General features: G+C 32.0%; 1 protein-coding gene across 1 annotated transcript; it reads left to right on the forward strand.

Annotated features, from left to right (window-relative positions):
* Nucleotides 1-15,228: 15,228 nt before the first annotated feature.
* On the forward strand, nucleotides 15,229-19,985 carry LOC131628729 (uncharacterized). Its single transcript, XM_058899558.1, has 5 exons — nucleotides 15,229-15,709; nucleotides 16,119-16,222; nucleotides 16,946-17,122; nucleotides 17,656-19,511; nucleotides 19,632-19,985. The coding sequence occupies exons 1-5, from the start codon at nucleotides 15,489-15,491 to the stop codon at nucleotides 19,785-19,787; spliced, it is 2,514 nt and encodes an 837-aa protein (XP_058755541.1). The 5' UTR covers nucleotides 15,229-15,488; the 3' UTR covers nucleotides 19,788-19,985.
* The last annotated feature ends 3,303 nt before the right edge of the window (nucleotides 19,986-23,288 follow it).

Here is a 23,288-nt window from a genome sequence, read left to right on the forward strand (position 1 = left end):
TGCGAGACACGACATTACCTAATCTGTTATCACCAACTATGGAACCCAAATCAGAAACAAGAATATGAATAAACTCTTAGAAAATCTCAGGATCAAACACCACTTTGCGTTGGTGGAACATCCCCAAACTAATGAGCCACCTGAATCCGCCAATAGAATGTTATTAAAAGGGCTAAACAGAGGCTTAAAGGATCCAAAGAAAATTGGGTCGAGGAATTTCCACGTGTACTTTGGGCTTGTCGAACTACACCACATTCAACAAACGATGAGACCTTATTCAGGCTTACCTATGGAACTGAAACCATTATTCTGGTAGAAATTAGGGATCTTTGAAGGAAAACGACACTTCCTTTGCAAGAAAGGAACAACTCACAAGCCATTAAAGAAGAGATGGATCTCTTAGACAAAAGAAGATGTTTTGCCACCCTCACAAACATCGTTGTTAAGCAAGTCACTGCCTCTAAATACAATTAGAGCGGTTGGCCCCGATGTTTCCAACACAATGATCTTATAGTCTATTGGGATTGAAATTCTTGTGACAGCAGACTCAGATGTCATATAAGGATATCTTGACATCTGATCTGACTTTATAAAACAGACAAGGTAGGAGTATAAACAACAGTGCAGGAAAGCAATAAAAACACAACAGAATTGTTCACCCAGTTCGGTTCAATCAACATACTCTGGGGGCTACCAAGCCAGGGATGTAATCCACTATTAGCAGTATCAATTTAAATCTAAACTCCCTCATTTACAACTTCTCACTTAATCACTACCCAATGACCCTTCTACCTAGGTCCTCCTTAGATATGGAATATCTCCATTCCACTCCCAATCATAGCAATGATGTCTAGCAGTCAACACCTCAGCCACTGCATCAACAACCCTTCACCAACATTCTAAACACATATACAAAGTTAACTTGAAGTTGCTTACAAGCTTTCTCCAAGAACAAAACTTCACTCATTGCTTCACAGATTCTGAGTGAGTAAAACAAACCTCTTGCCTATAGGCTTCGAGGCACAAATCAGTGACCATCCCTCAAACCGGGTGGTTCACTTACATGGCTAAACCTAAAAACTACATCTTGTCAATACTCGGCTAGCTTGCTAAAACTAAGTTACAACTGCTTATTTATAACCTATTAGCCAACTGGATTTGGGCCTTCAATCACAGCCTTATTTGCTGTTACAAGTCAGCAGAATTCTTCTGCTAAAAGAAAGGTCTTTAATCATAAGTTTCCTAAATTGTCTCCATAATTAGAAACTATATGATCTTCAATATTCTGTCTTGATTCTTTTGACCTTTAAATCGTAACAAACTGACATAACAAACTGTTGCTAAAATTGCTCCACAATATAAGCTCCAAGATATTCTCCACAAATATCTCCATAAAATATGCTCCAAGTAACAACAATAAGTTGTTACACTTTTGCAACAGATTCTCCTATAAAATCTTTCAACATTTAGTTTCCTAAATGTTCTCCTTGATCTCCTTAGATATAGCTCCACATAGGATCCAATTTTAGGAATATTCTGTTTCTGTTATAACAGAATCCAAACTGTCAGCTCAAATAGGATGTCACGACATCTTCTTCGACATGTTGTTCCAGATGTTGAAACATTTCAACACAACATGCTTTCTCTTACAAGTTATAATTCTATTTATCCTATTGCTGCTAAATTAGTTTTACCACACATAAAGCCAATCCTCAAAAGCACTAACAGGAATAACATTTGACGGAGGAACATTGGCAAAAAAAGTTTTCTACAAAATAGAAAGGATCAAACCGAGTTCGGGATAGTTTAAGAAAGTAAGCTTACACCCTTGAAACCCTTTCCAAGGAACTCATTTTAAGGACATGGAATGCTACCAAATTGAAGCGCTATTAAAGATAATTTATTTCTTTTTCAAATAAATGTTGAGTTTTACAAAAATTCACGAAGGTAATGCCACTAAGATAATGAAATCATCTTTCACTATAGTATATGGGCATTAAATTTGAATGAAATTATAATAGGATTCCACATGTACCACCTACCTTTGAAAGAACGGAAAAACTTTCAAAGGGGTAAAAAATGCCACACCAAGCACACTCATATCTTGGTAGCTAGTCACTCCAAAGCGGAGGCGGTGAAACCTCAATTATATCGGCCTCGAACCAAGTTTTCATCAGGGGCACATAAATGGAACAAACCCTTGAGCGAGCGCGATCTCTAGAGACGTCACATTACATGAAGGCATATTTTAAAAATGGCTATAAGAAGCTCTAGAGTGAAAGAAGTTTATATAAAAGGATAAATGGTGAAAAACATCGTTCTTAAAGATATACAATGAAACAAAAATATTCGTTAAGATAAATGGTGAACAAAATTATTCACAAAGATAAATGATGAAACGAAACCATTCCTAGAGATAAATGATAAATAAAATCATTAGCAAAGACAAATTATGAAACAAAATCATCCATAAAGGTTAACTGGTGTAAAAAGCCATTATAACTTAGCAATAAGTCAAAAAAGATTCAAAGTAGTGTTTACAAAATCGGACTAGAGGCCAACTCCAAATCGGATGAAATTAAAATTAAAGAATTGGATAAATGGGAAGCAATGCATTCCATCATGTTCTGTTCCATTTCATTCTCTTTTTATCAATCAAACAATGGAACATAACATTATTTTATTCCATTCAGCTTCAATCCGTCATGTTCCATCAATCCAAAAATAACCTTAAAAAAGAATTTTTCTTTACCCACCTCCCCATGGGGTCACCCCCTGCGAAAACCCAATTTTACCCCGCTTCGGAAATGCATTTCCGAAATATTTTTTTTTCAAAATTTTTTCAGACTTCGGAAATGCATTTCCGAAAAAATCCCAAAAATTGGGATTTTGACAAATTCGGAGATGCATCTCCGAAACAACAAAAAAAATCTAAAGAAATCTCAAAAATTAATTTTATGATATTAATTAATTCATATATCATAAATTTGATATAATTTATGAGTAATGAATAATAATAATTATATATTTTGATATAATTTATGAGTTATGAATAATAATAATTATATATTTCTATTCTGATTCATATTTTAAAATTTAAAATAATTTTAATTAAAAAAATTAAAATAATTTCACTTATAAAATGAGTTATAATTTTTTATTTATATATTTATAATAATTATTATATATTTACAAAAAAAATTAAAAAAATGAGTGTTTTAATTTATATATTTATATAATAATTATAATAATTATTATATATTTATAAAAATTATTATATATTTATATATTTATATAATAATTATTATATATTAATTATAAATATATTTATATATTTATATAATAATTAAAAAAATTAAAAAAATAGTGTTTTAATTTATAATAATTATTATATTATTATATATTTATATAATAATTATTATATATTTATATATTTCACTTATAAAATTAATAATTATTATTATATATTTATATATTTCTATTCTGATTCATAATTAAAAATGAGTTATAAATTTTTATTTAGTTTAAAAAAATGAAAAAAAGATTTTGTCTTAATTTTATTTAAAGAATAAATTTTATATTTAATTCTAAATAATCAAAATTTAATTATGAAATTAAAATGTTTTTGATTTATATAAGTTAGTAAAATAATTTTTAACTTTAAAATTGTTTAGGAAATTTTGATTCAACTTGATTTTATTGATTCACCTTCATTTTATTGATTCACCTTGATTTTATACCTATTAATTGTATTGATTCACTTTGATTTTAATTTTTTTAATAATTATTAAATTTTTTCGGAAGTGTATATCCGAAACATTCCAAGACCAATTTAGTCTTGGAATATTTCGGATATGCATCTTCGAACACACCCCCCTTTCCAAAAAGGGGTGTTTTCGGAAATGCATCTCCGAAAACTCAAAAAAGGGGTGTTTTCGGAAATGCATCTCCGAAAACACCTTTTTTTTCGTGTTTTCGGAAGTGCACTTCCGAAATCACCATTTTTATTAGAAAAAAAGTGATTTCGAAGATGCATTTCCGAAATATAGGGGCATTCTGAGAATTTCGCCAGGGGTGGCCAAGAAAGTTAGGAGGTCTGTTAAGAAATTTCCTTAAAAAAACATGCATCACTTGACTAGCCACACGAACATTTTTTTTATATTCTCCTTTTAACTTCTCCAACTGCTTTGTCATGTTCTTCACCACATCCTCGAGAGACTCCTCTGTGCTCGTCATGGCAGACTTCGTGTCCTCCATGATTTTGTTCGTAGTTTTGGCAGCCTCTATGTCCTGCACCATCATATTCAATATGACAGGCACTTGCATTCTGCCCCAGACCAATCAAAAGCAATTTTAATTGCCTATAATATATAAACTCGTCTGTACGCCATGACATATATTTTTTCATTCACTTATACAAAGTTATCAATATTTAACTTCATTGACTTGAACATTGAAATCATAATCTTAAAGACACACCCTTAATTTATCATTCTAGAGACCACCACAACCACGGGAAAAGAGATCCATACTTAATTAAACGACATGAATATTTTGTTTTACTCCAAAAAATAATTCTAATGAATAGAATAATTTATGTTTAAATATATTTTTATTAAAATGAATTAAACTATAAGTTTAATATAAAAATCTTGATTGAATTCAAAAATTATAAATTATACTTTAAATTAAAATTAAATCTGAACACAAAATCAATTATTTTAAAGAGTAATCAATATGTCAAAATCAATTTTAGATGATTAGAATTAATTTCTAATATTCCAAAAACATAAAACTAAACATTAAACATAATCACACATTTGTTTAGAATCGTACTATCTTTCAATTTATTTTCATGACGAAAGAGATAAAAAGTGAAATAAAAGTTACTCCTAGTCTCCTTACCTACCTACTGTACGTTTTTCTACACTGCCAGTTGGTGATAGCTGTATGGTAAAAAAAAAACTATTATTAGTACGATTGATTTCAAGTTATTTCATCATTAACAAATGTAAGTGCGCATAATCATCGGAAAATTGTATTAGGTTTTGACTAAACATTTTTACTTTTCTCTTGTTTTGTTTTCCACATCTTTTCCATTAAATGTCTTTAGGATCCTGAACTCATTGTGTAATAGAACACCATTTATTTAGTTGATGAATTAATTGAAAACAAAACAACGTGCACTAATCCATCATTGATTCATCTATTATAAATGACATGGGGACAAAAGTGGTTGTCAAATTGACAAAAGTCGTTAGATTTTTTATGCATGTTAAGGACACATAATCAATGATCTCACCTTTCAGATTTGCACAAGACATGGTTTTGATTGCCATGCAATCTCTGCCTAGATAGTCCCTACTATAAGAATTTTAGTACCGCCTGCCTTTTTCTTGTTTTATAAAAATATAGTACTAGTGCCTTTTTCACTTGGTCAAAACATTTTTTGAAAGGTGTGATAATTTGTCCATCAAACAGGGAAGTGGTAGGCTCTGAATTTCATTATTTTAATTTGAATGTGTCACGGAGGAAGAAAGTGCAAGTTCTGTACATCATTTGGAATTACCCTTCATTTCTCAGGCAATGCCTATGAATCACCATGAGTTTCAGAGAGAGATCAAATTATTAAACTAAAACTGAGGATGTAGAATATGTTATGGTGGACTGGATTGAGGAGTGAAGCGGATAGATATATTATTTTTAGGTGTTTAAATATGATTATTCATTAATTGTTATTAGAACGGCAGTATTTCATATATGATTAATAAATTTCAACAATATTATGTTTGTTCTGCACTGGCTAAAAGTTCAAGAAAAAAGTTCAATATTAATATTAAGACCAATCTATAATACTCACTCAATTGATAAGAGAAACATGTGAGATTTTGTCAAAAGACTGGACATTTAATCACAACTATTGTGGCCAAAGCCACTTAAGGATGAACTAAACATGACTTAGAGAGGAAGAAAAGCAAGCTCTCCAGACGAGCTAAATGTTTCGTTAAGTGAAAATATTTTAATAGAATTTTATAAATAGCAGTCCATGCCATTTACTTGAGATATCTTGAAAACCATTCAAGTTATTATTTTACAAGAAATTCAGAGACAACAAAAGATAAAGGAAGAGGGAAGATTGAAGGCGGAAGCGCTCTCCGATAAATCGACACAGATGTTATTCCAATTCTTTCTGCTAGGTTGTTATTATATAACTACTATGACTAAGAGTAAATAATTTTTTATTGGAGATTATATGTAGTCGTCTGAATATTCATGTATCAATCTTGATCATGACATTTTATGTAATTTTAGTTATGCTTTAGTATTGTTGATTATCTTCATGCTTAATGCTTGTTTTAGAGTAGTTAACTAGACCATGAAAAATATTTTTCTTGATTAGATCAAAGATTTTTATCTACTAGATACTAAACTCTAGACATAGATTTAGGTCTAGCATCCACGAATATTATCAAATCTTGATTCTATCGTATTGGTTAGTAGGCTGACAGATCGTCTATTATTCAATACGATTGATTTCACATTCTTGATTTCGATATAAACAACAAACACATAGCGATATGTGGTAATACCAATTGCTTATTAGAAATGCATATTAGTGATCATGGTAATACATGAAAATAGGATCATGAAATCTAACCCCAACAAGCTTTCTCATATGTCAAAATACCAATCTCATTTACTATTATTTTATCATTAAATCTTACAACAAACAAACTTCTACTCTACTTTTTTTAAAACCAAAGAAACTGTTGAATGACTTTTGAAATCGCATCAGTCCCCAATGGAGACGATAATCTTAAATTCTGTTCTTTTGTTGTTGCACAAGTATCCATTATCTCTTGATCCAGTTATACCACTAGTTCTTCGCCCCGAGCAGTTTGACATCTATTTTGGTCCATTTCATCTTTACTACAAACACATAAAAATGAACGACCATAATATAAGAACAAGATTGAGATTCTAACCACCACATTATTTAACTATATTTAGGGCTACAATCAATATTGTCGTGATGCCTTCTAATGTAAGTCTGGACCTTTTGTTCTTTCTTGAAGTGGCTTAGGAGAGTTGGATTTGTCAAAGGAAAATTGGGAAAGTGAAACCCTTGGAGATTTCCCTAGAGTCGAGACTATCAACCTTTTCTCCATTCTCGACAATAATATCTCCTTATGATTCTTTCACAACCACCTTCACAAAACCCTGACAAACAATAAGCAAATACAGGAGAAAAAGAGAGATTGTCTGTTACCTTTTAAGAAGGGTGATTCCTGATGCGAGTGCGAATTAGAACATTAGAGCTCTGCGAGAGGTGTTAGAATGGATAGAAAACTATAACGGAAGATGGAGTCGAAAATAGAAAGAGTAACGAGAAAATCTCAAAATCTCACAGTCAAAGTGGAAATAAGAGAAAATTCTCCTTTGAATCTCCATATATTGCTTGATCAACCACCACAAAATCAACATTCAAAAACATAGGAAAGCATACCCATACCATCAACTAACCTAATCGAACCTCGTTTTACTTAGCTACTCTATCAAAAAATATATACATTGTGATTATAAGACAAATATTTAATACGCGAGTTACTGAAGCCAATTACTCTAATTCACTAAATTTTCCACTTCACGAGCCAAATGCTTACCGAGATGCCTAAGATGATGAATAGGAGTGAATGGGCGACAAAATCCTTGCACCACAAGTATAATCAAGGAATTATAGTACAACTGTTTGAGGTTGGCCAAAGGTGTAGGAATGATGTTCCAATGGTAAGCCCCAACCCAAAGTACTGACCCAACCAACAAAGAAAAAGGTAGAACCTCAACAAAACATTGAAAACCTGATCCGAACTACTGGTACATCGTCCATTGTTAGATTTGATCGAACACCTCCTCGTAGTGCACGTTGGGTTAGACGGAAGCGGTTTTAACTACCGACCATATATAAGCTCTACCACACACTATTTACAAGTGATATCTCACTCTCACTTAGGGATGGCAACGGGTGTAAATGCAAGCTTCTCAAGCATAGTGTGTTTTGATGAAGACAATATGGACATCAAGCTTTTATAAAGGATGTGCAAAAAGATTTTCAAGTATCAAGCAAAAATACATCATTTCAAAGTCTTGAAGAAATTGTGAAGATTCAAGAATCAAGCTAAAGTGTCAAAGGTATAAACAATACTCACTTTGACATATAATTGTTCACAAATATATTTCCATGCATATCATAAACATACTACAAAGTGTCATCCTTCAAAAGTTCATTTAAAACCTTTTTCTAAGTTAAAATTCAAAATAAAGGTTTTAGGAACCGGGTTGTCCCTATGGGGGAACCGGTTCCCAGCATTCTAAGTTTTCAGTTCTCTGTGTTTTACTATGGGGAACCGGGTTGTCCCTAGGTGGGAACCGGTTCCTCAGTTCAAAATTTGAAATTTCTGCTGTAACGTTCAGCAGGAACCGGGTTGTCCCAGGTAGGAACCGGTTCCTACTGAACCAGTGTGTTTTTTCATTGCATGATCTTATTCAAACGAATCCTTTTTCTTACCACTTGATCATTGCATTGTTTCATGGAAAAATAACCATTCAAAGAGGTGTTTGACACATTATAAATACTACATATTTCAAAATCATTATTCACCTTCTTGATTAACAATTCATACTCATAAATTTCATTATTTTCAAGTATCCACAAACCAGAATTTTTATATGAAACTTTCTACACACATTTTCATTGAGAATTCATTTAAAGTTTCATGCATACATTGTGAACACTTATATTCACTTTGAGAATTGTTTATTTGAAGAAGAAGATCAATCCAAGATTGATAGTGCTATACAAACTTCATCTAAATCTCTTGTAAAAATTCAAAGAAAATTATCTCCTTACTATCCAGGATTGTTGGAAGTAAGTGGTGTGTTTGAAGAGGATTGTTCTTCATTCACATTAGTGTTGATTAATCTTAAAGGTGTTAAGAACCTTTGATCACCCTATAGGTTAGATAGTAGGCATAGGCTTGTACAATAATTCTAACTATAGTGAAATCTCTTTCGTATTTGAAAGGGGGCTGGAGTACTCTCGGATTGTGAGGGGAACCAGTATATATTGTTGCGTTCTTTACTTTTCCGCACTTTATTGCATTCATCACCATTACCAAAGAAAAGAAAAGAACCTTACAAAAAAACCTTCAAACACTTAACCAAAAATTATTAGAAGTATTCTCATAAAACCGATTAAATTTTTGAAAACCTAATTCACCCCCCCCCCTCTTAGGCGCAATCTTATACTTACATTTGGCATCAGAGCAAGTTATAGGTAACTTGTTCCTAAAGATCCAGAATGGCTTCCGCAAATCAAAGACCGGTTTTCAAAGATGGTGGTTCTAACAACAAGCCTCCATTGTTTTGTGGTGAATATTTTGACTTTTGGAAAATCCAAATGAAGGCTCATCTAGAAGCACAAGGAGAAGAAGTTTGGGAGGCTGTCCTACAAGGTCCTCATGTTCCTACAACGGTCGTTAATGGTGTTGGATCGGAGAAACCTAAAGCGTCATGGGATGATAATGATAGAAAAAGGGTTCTTGCTGACAAAAAGGCGATCAGTCTTCTTCATGGTGCTCTTAGTATGGATGAATTCTTCCGAATATCAACATGTACAACATCAAAGGAAATTTGGGATACTCTTGTAGAAACTCATGAAGGTACCGCTGAAGTTAAAAGATCAAGGTTGAATACTTTAAGCCAAGAGTACGAACTGTTTAGAATGAAGCTCGGAGAAACTATTCTCGATTTGCAAAAACGATTCGTACATTTGACAAATCACTTGAAGGCACTTGGTAAGACTCTAACTACCGAAGAACTTAATCTTAAAGTGCTCAGATCTTTGACAAGGGAGTGGCAACCAAAAGTGACGGCGATATCCGAAAAGAAGAATTTATCAAAACTTACTTCCGCAACACTATTTGGAAAACTTCAAGAATATGAGACAGAACTTGGAAGATTGGAAAAGCATGAGAACTTAGAGAAGAAATCCAAAGGCATTGCATTAAAAGTAGATTCAAAAGAAAGCAAAATGAAAGATACATCGGATGAAGATGAAAACTTCTTGCTTCTTGTAAAAAGGTTAGGCAAATTCTTTGGTAATAAAAATAATATTGATAATACTAACTATGTCAAAAGAAAGAAATTCTCAAAGCATAAAGATAAAGAAGCATCCACTTCATCACAAGAAGTTACATGCTATGAATGTGGGAAACAAGGACACATAAAGCCGGAATGTCCAAAGCTTTCGAAGAAGAATGGATTCAAAGGCAAAAGGGAGTTCAAAAATAAAAAGGCCTACATAGCATGGGAAAATTATTAGAAGTATTCTCATAAAACCGATTAAATTTTTGAAAACCTAATTCACCCCCCCTCTTAGGCGCAATCTTATACTTACAACGGGGCGGGTCGGGGACGGTTATTACCTCCCCCAAACCCAAACCCGAATCCCAAAACAATCCCCATTTCCCGCCCCAAACCCAAACGGGGATGGAGAATTAAAACCCAAACCCGACCCAAACGGGTTCGGGTTGGGTTCGGGTATCCCCGCTCTGCCATCATCTATTTAGTAAAATCAATTTTGTTAATAGAAATATTTATTTTTTTCCAAAATTAATTTACTTTATAAATAATAAAATGAAACAATTTTAAAAAAATCATATGTACATTTCAAATGTTTTAAATAATAAATTTAAATCAAAATATCAAAACTTTGGCTATGTATTTATTATTCTAAATTATCAAAAATATATAATAATATATAGAATGAAATAAACGGGGCGGGTTCGGGGACGGGTTCGGGGTGGGTACTAGTGTCCCCATTACCTGACCCGACCCCATATTTTGTAATCGGGGAAAACCCAAACCCAGTCAAAGCGGGTTTTCCCCGTCAATTTCGGGACGGGTTCGGGTGGGTACCCGCGGGTATGGGTTTTGTTGCCATCCCTACTCTCACTCTCAACTACATCTCTCTAACTTCATTAACTTGAGTTTGCAGTACCAACCTTAGAGGTACTCTCCACTCCACCGTATTTAAAGTTCTCGTCCTACACCAGAAGAGTTCATTCTGTCAGCAACTTCCTTTTTTTTCTTTTTCTTTCTTTTCCCCTAAAGAAATATTTATTAATTATCAAAAATAAAATGTGTTAATCATATATTTTAATTATTATGCTAACCATTTAATTTGTCATTGAATTTTATGTAAATCTTACGTTGAAATATCAATTCTCAAATACTTGTACAGCTAATTCTAAATTAGAAGTGTTATAAACACTTTGGTTTGGATAGACTATTTCCCTGTCTAAGATATGTGTAATAGCAAAAAAGGCAGTGTGAAAAGTCGTTCCTTATGCTTTTGCGGACATTGTTTTAAGTCTACCAATGGGCTTATCGCTTATAATTAATCCCTGCCATTTGTAGATATGTTGCTTCCTTTTTTTTAATAAAAATTTAGTAGATATGTTGCTTTGACAATGGTTTTCAATTGTAATATTGCTCATTTCACCAAATAAAAAAAATTAGATATGTTAACATAAAATCTACAACAAGAATTTACTACATACATCAGCATTTATCTCTCTACTGTTATAGATCATAAAAATGTCAACCTTATCCTTTTGTTTTTTATTTTTTTTACTTCTTTTGCAATATTTCTAAATTCACCCCATCAACACACCTCTAGAGTGATTTCTAAATATGTGAAAGCAAGTTTATTAATTGGAACTCAAATTTATAAATCGGTAAATTTAAAGCAAGTTTCCTCATCCATTTTTTAATATTGTTAAGCTTGTCAGTTTATTGAAAAACCATAATAAAAAATAACTACAAATTTAAGATTTTTTTTAGCGTTTGTTTTTATGTAATAGACATAGAGATGTCCCAATTATTTAAAAATAAAAATTATATGTAGGGGAAATTCAAACACAATAATGTGTATTTTTCTTCTTTGGTTTGAGGGATGTTGTAGAGACATATCAAAGGGAAATAACCACAATTATATGTCATTGTAAAGTTTAACAAAGTAAACATTTGATGATTTTGTGGTCATGTAAGGAAAATCATTTCGTGCATTTAGAGGAGTATTTAAAGCGCATGAAAAAAGACAATTTGAAGATGAATATGGAAAATTGTGGCATTGGTGTTTTAGCTGTAAATTTTTTTTTGGATGTCTAATTCACAAAAAAGGAATCAGTGTCGGTAAAAATAAAACCAAAGTTGTGTTGGCTTCATCAACATATAACAAGGAGTTACAAACTTTCCTTGATAAAAATAACTTCTTGAGACGTTTAATTTCTAAGTTATAAGGTAAAAATGTAACATTGTCTCATCTAATTAAGTTAAAATACGTAGAGAATGTAACATTGTCTCATCTAATTAAGTTAAAATACGTAGAGAATTTTAAATAGGGTGTTCATTGGTTTAGGTAAATCCAAATCAAATTAGAATTCGAACCAAACTAAAGTGTCTCGGCTGAACATTTTTTTAGTTCGGACAAGAACCGAACTAAACCATTGAAATCCAATGACAATTAGTTCGGGCTTCGGATTTTCAATTTTAAATACGTAGAGAATTTTAAATAGGGGTGTTCATTGGTTCGGGTAAATCCAAATCAAACTAGAATTCGAACCAAACTAAAGTGTTTGGGCTGAACATTTTTTCACTTCGGACAAGAACCGAACCAAACCATTGAAATCTAATGACAATTAGTTCGGGCTTCAGATTTTCAATTTTAAATACGTAGAGAATTTTAAATAGGGGTGTTAATTGGTTCGGGTAAATCCAAATCAAACTTGAATTCGAACCAAACTAAAGTGTTTGGGTTGAACATTTTTTCAATTCGGACAAGAACCGAACCAAACCATTGAAATCCAATGACAATTGGTTCGGGCTTTGAATTTTCAATTTTTTACCCGCAAACCCAATCCAAACCAACAATAGTTAATTATCATGAAAATTACTACTAAACATTCAACTTCAAGAAGAAAAAAGCGAAATATCGTATGTGGACAAGTTAATTTTAATTTGTTATTAGAAAATTGTTAGTGTACTGTGGTAACTGAGCATAGAAGTATAAAACACATTTATTATCATACTAACTTAAGTGAGTAGTTATAAATTCAAAAGCCTTTATGTTGATTTTTTTGGTTAGATATTTTGAAACTATTAGGAAAAAATTGCTAGTATAATATTTACAATAGAACACTATTAATACTATTTTTTATATTATTATGAAAAATTAATTTTCATAAATAATTTATTTTTTTCAAGTATTTTTGTATTTTTTTATCTACCCGATCAATCCAACACAAACCAACCCGTTATTTCTCAATTCGGTTTAGTTTGGCCTTTATTGCAAAAATTTACAAATCCAATCCATTTAATTTTAATCGGTTTGAAAATCAAATTCTCTCAAATCTGAATCAAACCGATCTGCGAACACCCTTAATTTTAAATGGAAAACTCAACATAAAAAAGTATTCGACGGGATAAAAAAAGCATGATAACTATTTAGAAAATTTACTAAATGGGAAGCTCCATGACACAATAAGTAAAAAAATACCTTAAATCTTAGTTATTATTATAAACAAAAGTCATTAAATTTTAAACTAATAAATATTTCTATTACTATTATATCTTTAATTTAATTAAAAAACACTTAATATTAGTAGTTTATTCATCAAATATAAATAAGAATATTATAGTAAATTTTATTTTGATTATACATAAATTCAAAAAAAATTAGTTATATTTAATTATTTTTCTTAATCTATATAAAAGTAAATATTTTAACTTATAATCATGACGAGAAAGTACTTTTTTACATGTCCATCCCACAAGGATGTAAACTTCCTCACTCATCCATCACTACCAAAGTCTACAAACTCAAGAAACCTATTTATTGCCTTAAAAAAGATTTATTACTAGTCCTACCAAAGTCAACTTTTAGCAATTTATCAATAAGTTTGACCTTGTTAACCTCAATAGTCCAACTTGAAGCGAGTATTATAGTTGACTTATCTTTATTTTGTTATTAATTATGTTGTTAGTTGACTAGTTTATTACATCAATTTTGTATCAGAATAAAACACACTTTAATTTAGAAGTTCTTTTAATGACAAAGCACTTTATTTGTTTTCTATTGGATGACAGTGTAAAATAATTTTACACTGTCAATGCATATAAATTAAACTCTTAATTAAATTATAATTTAAAATTAATATAATAATATAATAATTTATTATATTTTTATTGGACAATAATATAAATCTCGATGCATATATGCATTGCGGAAAATACTTAGATGGACACAGATATAACACCTGGATTTACACACAACCAATCACATTTTTTTATTAATTAAATAATAAAACTAAAATTATCTCTCTCCTCCATTATCACAACCACCCTCCATGTTGACAATTAAAAACGAAATTAAATTATAAATAAATTTAAATTCTCTCTTTTCTTATTGGTTGTTCATAAATATATGAATTTAAGTTTATGTCCATGCAAGAATTGTTCATGGATTGCACTCATTCTCCTTTTCCATACACATAAATTTGGTAGTACTCCCTCCGTCCCAAAATATAAGAGAAAAAAATGCATTTTTCTTGTCCCAAAATATAAGAGAAAAAAACCATATTTTATACTCCCTCCGTCCCAAAATAAATGTCGTTTAAGGTTGTTACACACAGATTAAGAAAAGTAATGATTGAGTCAATAAAGATAACATTTTTACAAAATTACCCTTAACTACTATTGGGTGTTATTTATTATCATGTCTTGAAAAGAGTGTAGATAAGGGGTAAAGTTGATAAAAGTTAGTTAATATTGTATTGGGAAAGTAAAGAGACTATTATTTTGGGACAACTTTTTATGGCTAAAAAGACACTTATTTTGGGACAGAGGGAGTATTTTCAAGATAAAATTAAATGCAAATTGCATTTGGTTTACATTCTCTCTCATCTTTTCTATAATCAACAACCAATCAAATTTATTTTTACATTTTTTTTAACATTTTATTTCATTTAACCCACAAATTAAATGATAATGTTTATAATTTTCTTAATAAGTGTGTTTTTTGTTTTTTCTCTTATATTTTGGGACGGAGGGAGTATTATTTTTCTTCAAAATAGAAGAATAGAAAACGTGACATTCTTTCTCTCTAAATCCCTCTCATAATCAGAGAGACAGAAAAGGGGCAGAAAAAACATGCAACTTCACCAATCATTGATTTTCTTTCCCATCTCCCTAATTATAATTGCCACGTCATTTTCACCACCAAATCCTCTTCATTTCATTCCCCTTTTTCTCTCTCCTCTTTCTTCCTAAACACAAACCCCCGCAATTTCTTCTTCAACAATCCTTCCATTTTTCCGGATTATTGTTTTCTCTAACCGTTTCCGTCGGTGTGGGATTGCCGGATAATCATGCCGCCGGCCGTGTTGCATCCGCCATTGTCCAAATCATCGTCGGTACATTCATTATCCTCCGAGGCCATTTTCTACGAACCTGCTCCGGAGAGTCGGCAATTCGACGATCTTAGAGGTTTGCAGTGGCGTATAAACCTTGGGGTTTTGCCTTCTTCTTCTTCCTCTTCTTCAACTTTCATTGATGATCTTCGTCGCGCAACCGCTAATTCTCGAAGGAGGTAAGCCAACTCACTCGGTAATCATGTCCTATATTAGGGTTTTGTTTTGATCCAATTCTCCAATAATCCAATTGTATTTGGATTATTGTATTCCTTAGATTCAGTGCAATGTTCAGAGCTTTATTGATAGGTATTTTAGCTTCAAATATCCCAATTTCCTTGCTATTTTTGGTGATGATCACCATTTCTTCATTTGGCATTGAGGTCTCTTTCTGTAAATTATATGGATTTTGGCCTTTGGCGTTAATATTTATGGAATGTATAATATCGTGTTGCTATCTTGAGAGATTTTTGAGCTGTAAGATCGAGGTGTTTGTTTCTTGATGTCTGTCAAATATGGTTCAATTGCATTTTTTTTTTTTTGGATATGTATTGCTTATTTGACTTGTAGTGTTTATCATCTTGTCAGGTATGCTAGTTTGAGAGGGCGGCTCCTGGTTGATCCTCACATTAAAATGGATGGAACTAGTTCGCCCAATCTTGTCATGGACAACCCACTTTCGCAAAATCCAAGTAAACATTAGCAGACTACTTACACTCCTTTCGTGCTGCGAATTACTTGTGGATAAATTTGTTTCCCCGATTTAGCCAGATATATACCGTCATTCCTACTTATTTATTACTTATTGGAGAGAAAATTCTTTCTATCTTCCTTGAGATAGGTTTAGCAATAGTTTTTGCCTTTGTAGCCGTTTAGATTCTCTGTCTTCACTGTTTGGTGTGTTGGGGAGTCTGAGGAGCGTTGGAAGTGTCAATAGGCTAAACGTTCAGAATCCAAGAGACCTTGACACAACATATCCACCCAAAACCTTAAGGCAATGAGTGCATGGGTTCTTTCTCTTATATATCCAGCATTTCCTACATTTTTAGTCGACGTGAAACTTAACCACCCACACTTGAATTCAACATGGTGTCATTTTGGCTCTGTTGTTTCTAAGCCTTAGTTTTTATCTATGGACTGTACTGTATACTCTTCTATCCTTGCACACCCTCTATATTGGCTTTGGTTGTATAATTATAATATATCCATTTTGCCTTTGATAAAAAGAGCTTTGACCTCCATTATCCTTCTATTTTTTACCAGACCTATTTCTATGTTCCGACTTGCAAGATTTTTAAGAGTATATTGTTGCATATGTTACCATAGTGCTGTCACCAAAATTTGGAATACCATTATGTAGATTTCTAGCTATTGAATTCCATCTATGGTGGCAATAAAATGTTTTTTATATGCAGACAGTACATGGGGTCGATTTTTTCACAATGCGGAGATGGAGAGGATGGTGGATCAGGATCTATCACGCTTATACCCGGAACATGGGAACTATTTCCAGACAAAAGGGTGCCAAGGCATATTGAGACGAATTTTACTATTATGGTGTCTTAGACACCCCGAGTATGGTTATAGACAAGGTAAATTGCTCAGCCAACCAACAGTTACGCACAATATGTTTATCTTCCTACTAAGTTCATTTTCTCACTTTGGGACGTCGTTTATTTTTCCTTCCAACTCAGTAAGTAACTGCTTAATTGTTGACTTTGGCGAACTTCTTCATTTATAATAGGCGTCTTATTTTTCCTCGCAACCTTATATAACTAGCCTAGCACATTAGCGTATCTAATGGAATAAAAGCTTTACTTGATCAATCAAAACAAGGCACGCCATATGCTTTTCTCATTGTGAATCTCATGCTCTCTAACATATCGGAAACGAGATTTAGTTACTATTTCTATCATATAATCTTTATCGGTAACAAGTTTATAACTACTTTTACGTTGACTGCTGCTCTATTATTTCTATGCATGGAATTGTTGAAAACTTCATCTGCTTTATGGGAAGATTCATGAATTAATGAACATTAAATGATTAACTTGTTGTTTATGTTATACAAATACGACAATATGAACCAACATTATTGAGCTTCTTTAGTTAATTTATTTTGTAGGAATGCACGAGTTGCTCGCTCCTTTGCTTTATGTTCTCCAAGTTGATGTGGAGCACCTTTTGGAAGTTCGAAAACTTTATGAAGATCACTTCACAGACAGATTTGATGATCTCCTTTGCCAAGAGAATGATCTTTCTTACAGCTTTGATTTTAAAAAATCTTCAGACCTGACGAATGATGAAATTGACTCCCACGGAAAAGGAATGAAAATCAAGAGTCTTGACGAGCTTGATCCTAAGATACAGACCATTGTATTGCTAAGTGACGCTTATGAAGCTGAAGGTGAACTGGGCATTGTTTTATCTGAGAAATTCATTGAGCATGATGCTTACTGCATGTTTGAAGCCTTAATGGATGGTGCTCACGGTTCAGTTGCAATGGCCGAGTTTTTCTCTTATTCCCCTGTTCCTGGATCCCATACTGGTTTGCCACCTGTAATTGAAGCTTCCACTGCATTGTATCATTTGTTGTCTCATGTGGATTCATCTCTGTATAGCCATCTTGTTGATCTCCGGGTTGAACCACAGTACTTTGCTCTCCGCTGGTTGAGAGTTTTATTTGGACGAGAATTTTCACTTTACAACCTCTTGATCATCTGGGATGAAGTCTTTTTATCAGACAATAGTAAAATAGAAAAACTCGCGGAGGACAATGTAGACAATGGTTTAAGTATCTTTCACTCATGTCGTGGAGCATTTATCTCAGCTATTGCTGTGGCAATGTTACTTCATATAAGATCTTCGCTACTTGCGACTGAAAATCCTACGATTTGTCTCCAGAGATTATTAAGCTTCCCTGAGAACACAAACATTCAAAAACTAATAGAGAAGGCTAAATCCTTGCAGACTCTTGCATTAAGTCCTGAAATTGCATCCTCGACTCCTGTACTTGTAGAGTATCACAACAACGGTAAATCAGTAATTGCAAGATCTGTTTCCATTCCAATTGAATCAGGTTCACCAAAAACTCCTAAGAATTTTCAACCTGATAATAGCTACTGGGAAGAAAAGTGGCGAGTTGTCCACAGTGCTGAAGAACTTAAACAAGATGGAGTAGAAAGGCAGGTTCCATCTCAGAAGAAGAGATGGACAGAAAAGGTAAAGTTAAGTTTGAAAAGAACAGAATCCGAACCATCTTCATCAACTACTAAGAGTGGTAAAGGGGAATCTAAGACATCTGCTAAACGGAGTTTATTAAAAGATCTTTCCAAGGAACTTCGGTTAGAAGAAGAAGATACAGAAAAACTCGACAGTCATGAAATCTTATGCCAGCAGGATAATCATTCAGTAGCAGTTGAAGTAGAGAAACAAGATGATACCTCTACTTACGGTGCTGACGATAGACTTCCAAGTAAAAACACTGGCAGGGAGGAACACTCATTTAGCCCAGCCAGTCCTCCTAATGAGATCAAAGATCATGAAAATAAAACTGTCTCACCGAAAAGTAATGTTGGGTCTAATTTATCCATTGATGTTATTAGTGAAATTTTAAATAGTAGTCCCGTTGATTCGCCTCTTCCAATCTCCGATCATCCTGAGAATAACCTATCTCCGGCGCCAGGGCGCAATAATGATTCCACAGGAAATTCGGCCACACTTTCTAGGGATATAAAACTGAATAAATTCCAGTGGCTTTGGAAGTTTGGTCGTAAGAACATCGAGTTAGTGTCCGAGAAAAGAGGGCGTGCTTCTGAGCCTGTAAAGCCGACCAACAATTGTAATAATCAAAGTACCACAGTACCCTCGTCTATAGCGTGTGAGAATTGCAGCTCTGTTAACTTAAAAGGAGATTCTCCTGACCAAAATGTGATGGGAACTTTGAGGAATATTGGGCAGTCCATGCTTGAGCATATTCAGGTAAGGTTCTCTCTGACTGCCACTAAAATTTAATGACAACTTAGTGAGTTAACTGAAAATACAATTTGAGGATTGAAACGTCAGAAAAGTTATCTTAAGGACTATATTTTTGTTTAACAGGTGATTGAGTCTGCTTTCCAACAAGAGTGTGGTCAGGGAGATTCATTGGATAATAATAATACATCTAAAGATGATCTGGTTGGCAAAGGGCAGGTTACCGCCATGTCGGCTCTCAAGGAGCTGCGCAAAATTAGCAACCTTTTGTCTGAAATGTGAGACAAACCTTATGTTTACCTGTATATATTATGTATATTTTTTGTAACGTGTAATTACGATTCTTTAGTGGTGATAATGATGCCAGTGTAGTCTGCTATACTTCTGCAATTCACGAATATCAAGTTTTGCAGATGTTTAGAGGGATTGTTATGTAAATACATGTATTTATGTGAAATGAAATGACATAAATTATGATGATTTATCACTAGCCATGTAGTATTAATGATCTTGATGACCTTCAAGGATTTGGATTTTATATGAAAACTACTAATAGAGTAATATCCTTTATATTAATTTGAGGTATTTAGAGAATACCTAACTTATGGACATTTGGTGCATATTGGGGTTGATAGCGAAAATATGATATCATCTTCAACGGATTTTAGATAGATTATGATATCATTTTATTGAGATGATTGGAGAATGTGAGAGCTACCACTAGCTCAGAATCATAAGGGGAAGTATTTTCATCAAAGGGAAGAAATTTTAATTACTAATATATTTAATTCAAAATATGAATGGGGAGAGGAGATAGGAGACTTTAACTACAAATATGTTTGATTTATAAGAAAGGAAAATCTTTTAAAATTAATCACTTTTTTATACATGTAATTTTATAATATTAGTCATAGTCATGATATTTACCGTTCATAATTCGAATACAAATTCATTATTAAAATATAATATTCAAATAGAGAATATTATGTAAAAACATAACCATAAAAATATATAATTTTAAAAAATTTAAACATAACATCAAATTTTAAAAACAAGATAAAACAAATTCAAACACATTTAACGAATAATAAAAAGAAGGTATAAAAGTGCAACAAAAAATACGAGAAAGATAACATTTGTCTAAAATAGAAATTTTTTTTTTAATATTTTAAAATTATATTTAGACTTAAATAAATAAATAAGGATAAATCTTAAATATAATATAAGATTTTCACAATGACAATGACAATTTAAGATTTCTTTAGAAGGAAAGTTAAGTTTTGTTGGCATTTATTTATCATTCTTGACTAATCTTGACCACAACATCCCTTGATCCTTGATCTATAAGACACCAATGGTTTTAAGATTGCTTTAGAAGGAAAGTTCAATTTTGTTAGTATTTATTTAACATTCTTAGACTAATCTTGACCAAAATATCCCTTGATCTTTTATATCTTTTATATATATATATATATATATATATATATATATATATATATATATATATATATATATATATATATATATATATATATATATATATATATATATATATATATATATATATAGGAGTGTAAATGGATATTCACGCAGATAAATACTATGATATCTCTATGTGTTCTGTTGGGTAAATATGGTATACATATCTGTCTCATATTCGTGTGGGCATGCACTAAACGGGTAATCCGTAAATTTTAAGTTGCTCGCAAATATTTACAGATATTCATAGATAATATTTTTTAAAATAAATATATTTTGAAAAAAATATTTTTAATTTCTTTTAAAGATACAAAAAAATTTTATTTCTAACATTAATACAATTCAATCTCAACTTAACAACACGATTTTATCACATTAATTTATTTCATTTTTAACAAAAAAAATTTGTGATTGTGAGTTATGGTGAAAGAGCGGACGATAAAAAAGTAGAAACGAAGACATTGGTTGGACAAAGGAAAGACCGTACTAGTTGGTTGGACGATGGTCAGGAAAATTGAAGAAACTTAAATATGAAATAGTCAAACATAATTTGTATATATTGTGAAAAAAGATCAAAGAAAATTTTAAAAAGAAACAAAGAAATATAAGGTTAATTTTTTTAACAATATTTAAATAATTTTTATAATTTATTAAAGGGTACGAATATCCGCAGGTACGAAAATTATTAAACCGCGTCTGTATCTATTAAAAAATGAATATTTAAATATTCATTTATTTTATCCATGAATATCAATTAAGCTATATGTCTCGTATTCGTGATGGATTTTATCCGCTGATACACGTTTTTTTTATCATCCTAGATATATAATTCACTAAATGGTTTGTACCCTAAATTGCAGGTAAAGTTCAATGACATTTAGTTTAACTTTATCATGTTTCTAAACATTTGTTGTTAGTGACAATATGGAAGTGTTGCAAATGTAACTTACAACACAAACAAACAGTCATAACTTAGCCATCATGACTAGTTGATTAATTATGATTTTATAGCCTTATAAATAACTCTCTCATGTACTTATATACAATTTATTTCAAAAATATCCCTCTCTCATAATTGTCTTGGATTTTATCTCTTGATTTCTCAATTTTTAAATAACTTGAAATATAAGTTATCCAACAATTTGGTATCAAGAGTACCAATTTGATCCTCAACTTTCATCCATGGAAGATTGATCATCCATGGAAAATTGAAGTTCAACCTTCAATCAATTTCCAACCAATATATTAAAGGAGAACAATATGATAGAAGAGGTGTGCATATGAAAGTCGTATTTAGAGACGAATGCTCTTGAGACCCAAAGAATTGTTCATTATGAACTGAGAAAGATAGATGGCAAAAGACTTGTTTGTTTATCCATCAGTTTGTGTATTCAAATATCTTTGAGAAGATAATTGAGCAAGAAATATCCAAAGATGTATGGGATACTATCAAGAAGTGGTATGAAGGAAATGAAAAATTAAAGAAGGTCTAGTTGCTATAACTGAGGAAATAACATGAGAACAGAAAGATGAATACTGGCGAAGTAGTTGCAAATTTCTTCTCAAGATTGATGGTGTTGACCAATCAAATAAAATGCATGGAGAAAATAGAATTGAATTGTAGAAAGTGGTGAAGGTTCTAAGATCTATACATGCTAAATTCGATCACATTGTTGTAGACATTGAAGATTCTAAAGATCTATCTGAGATTATGCTTGAATAATTGCAAACATCTTTTGAAGCTCATGATCTGAAACTGAAATAGAAAAACTTAGAGAAGGTAACTGAACAAGCTTTCTATGCTAAGTTTGAAAGAAAACTTTTCAAAGATTAACAAATAAAAGGAAAAGTGGAAGAAGAAACGGATTGATGATGATGTAGGCGAGAATCCAATAATTCAAGGTGAGACAAACAAGAATGGTGCTTCCCATAACCAAAAATTCAAGAAGAAAGTATAGATGAAGGAAGCCCAATGTTATTATTGTGAAAAGTTTGGACACTATGCTAGGAACTGTTATATCAACAAATAATAAAAAGGAGATGATAAGGGTGTAACACAATTTGTACATGCAGGAAGTAATGACTATGAGGAGGTAATTTTGATGGCCACCACACACTTAACTCAAGACAAAACCAATGTATGATACCTTAATATAGGGTGCAACAATCACATGACTAGCAAAAAGAGTTGGTTCATCAAGCTTGATGAATAAGTAAGATGATCCATTAGATTTGCATGTAATAGCACGGTCACATCAGAAATGAGAAATATTCCTATGAAAAAAGAAGGATGGACAAGAAGCA

The sequence above is a fragment of the Vicia villosa genome, linkage group LG1 (assembly GCF_029867415.1).
Source record: "Vicia villosa cultivar HV-30 ecotype Madison, WI linkage group LG1, Vvil1.0, whole genome shotgun sequence".
Classification (NCBI taxonomy): Eukaryota; Viridiplantae; Streptophyta; class Magnoliopsida; order Fabales; family Fabaceae; genus Vicia; species Vicia villosa.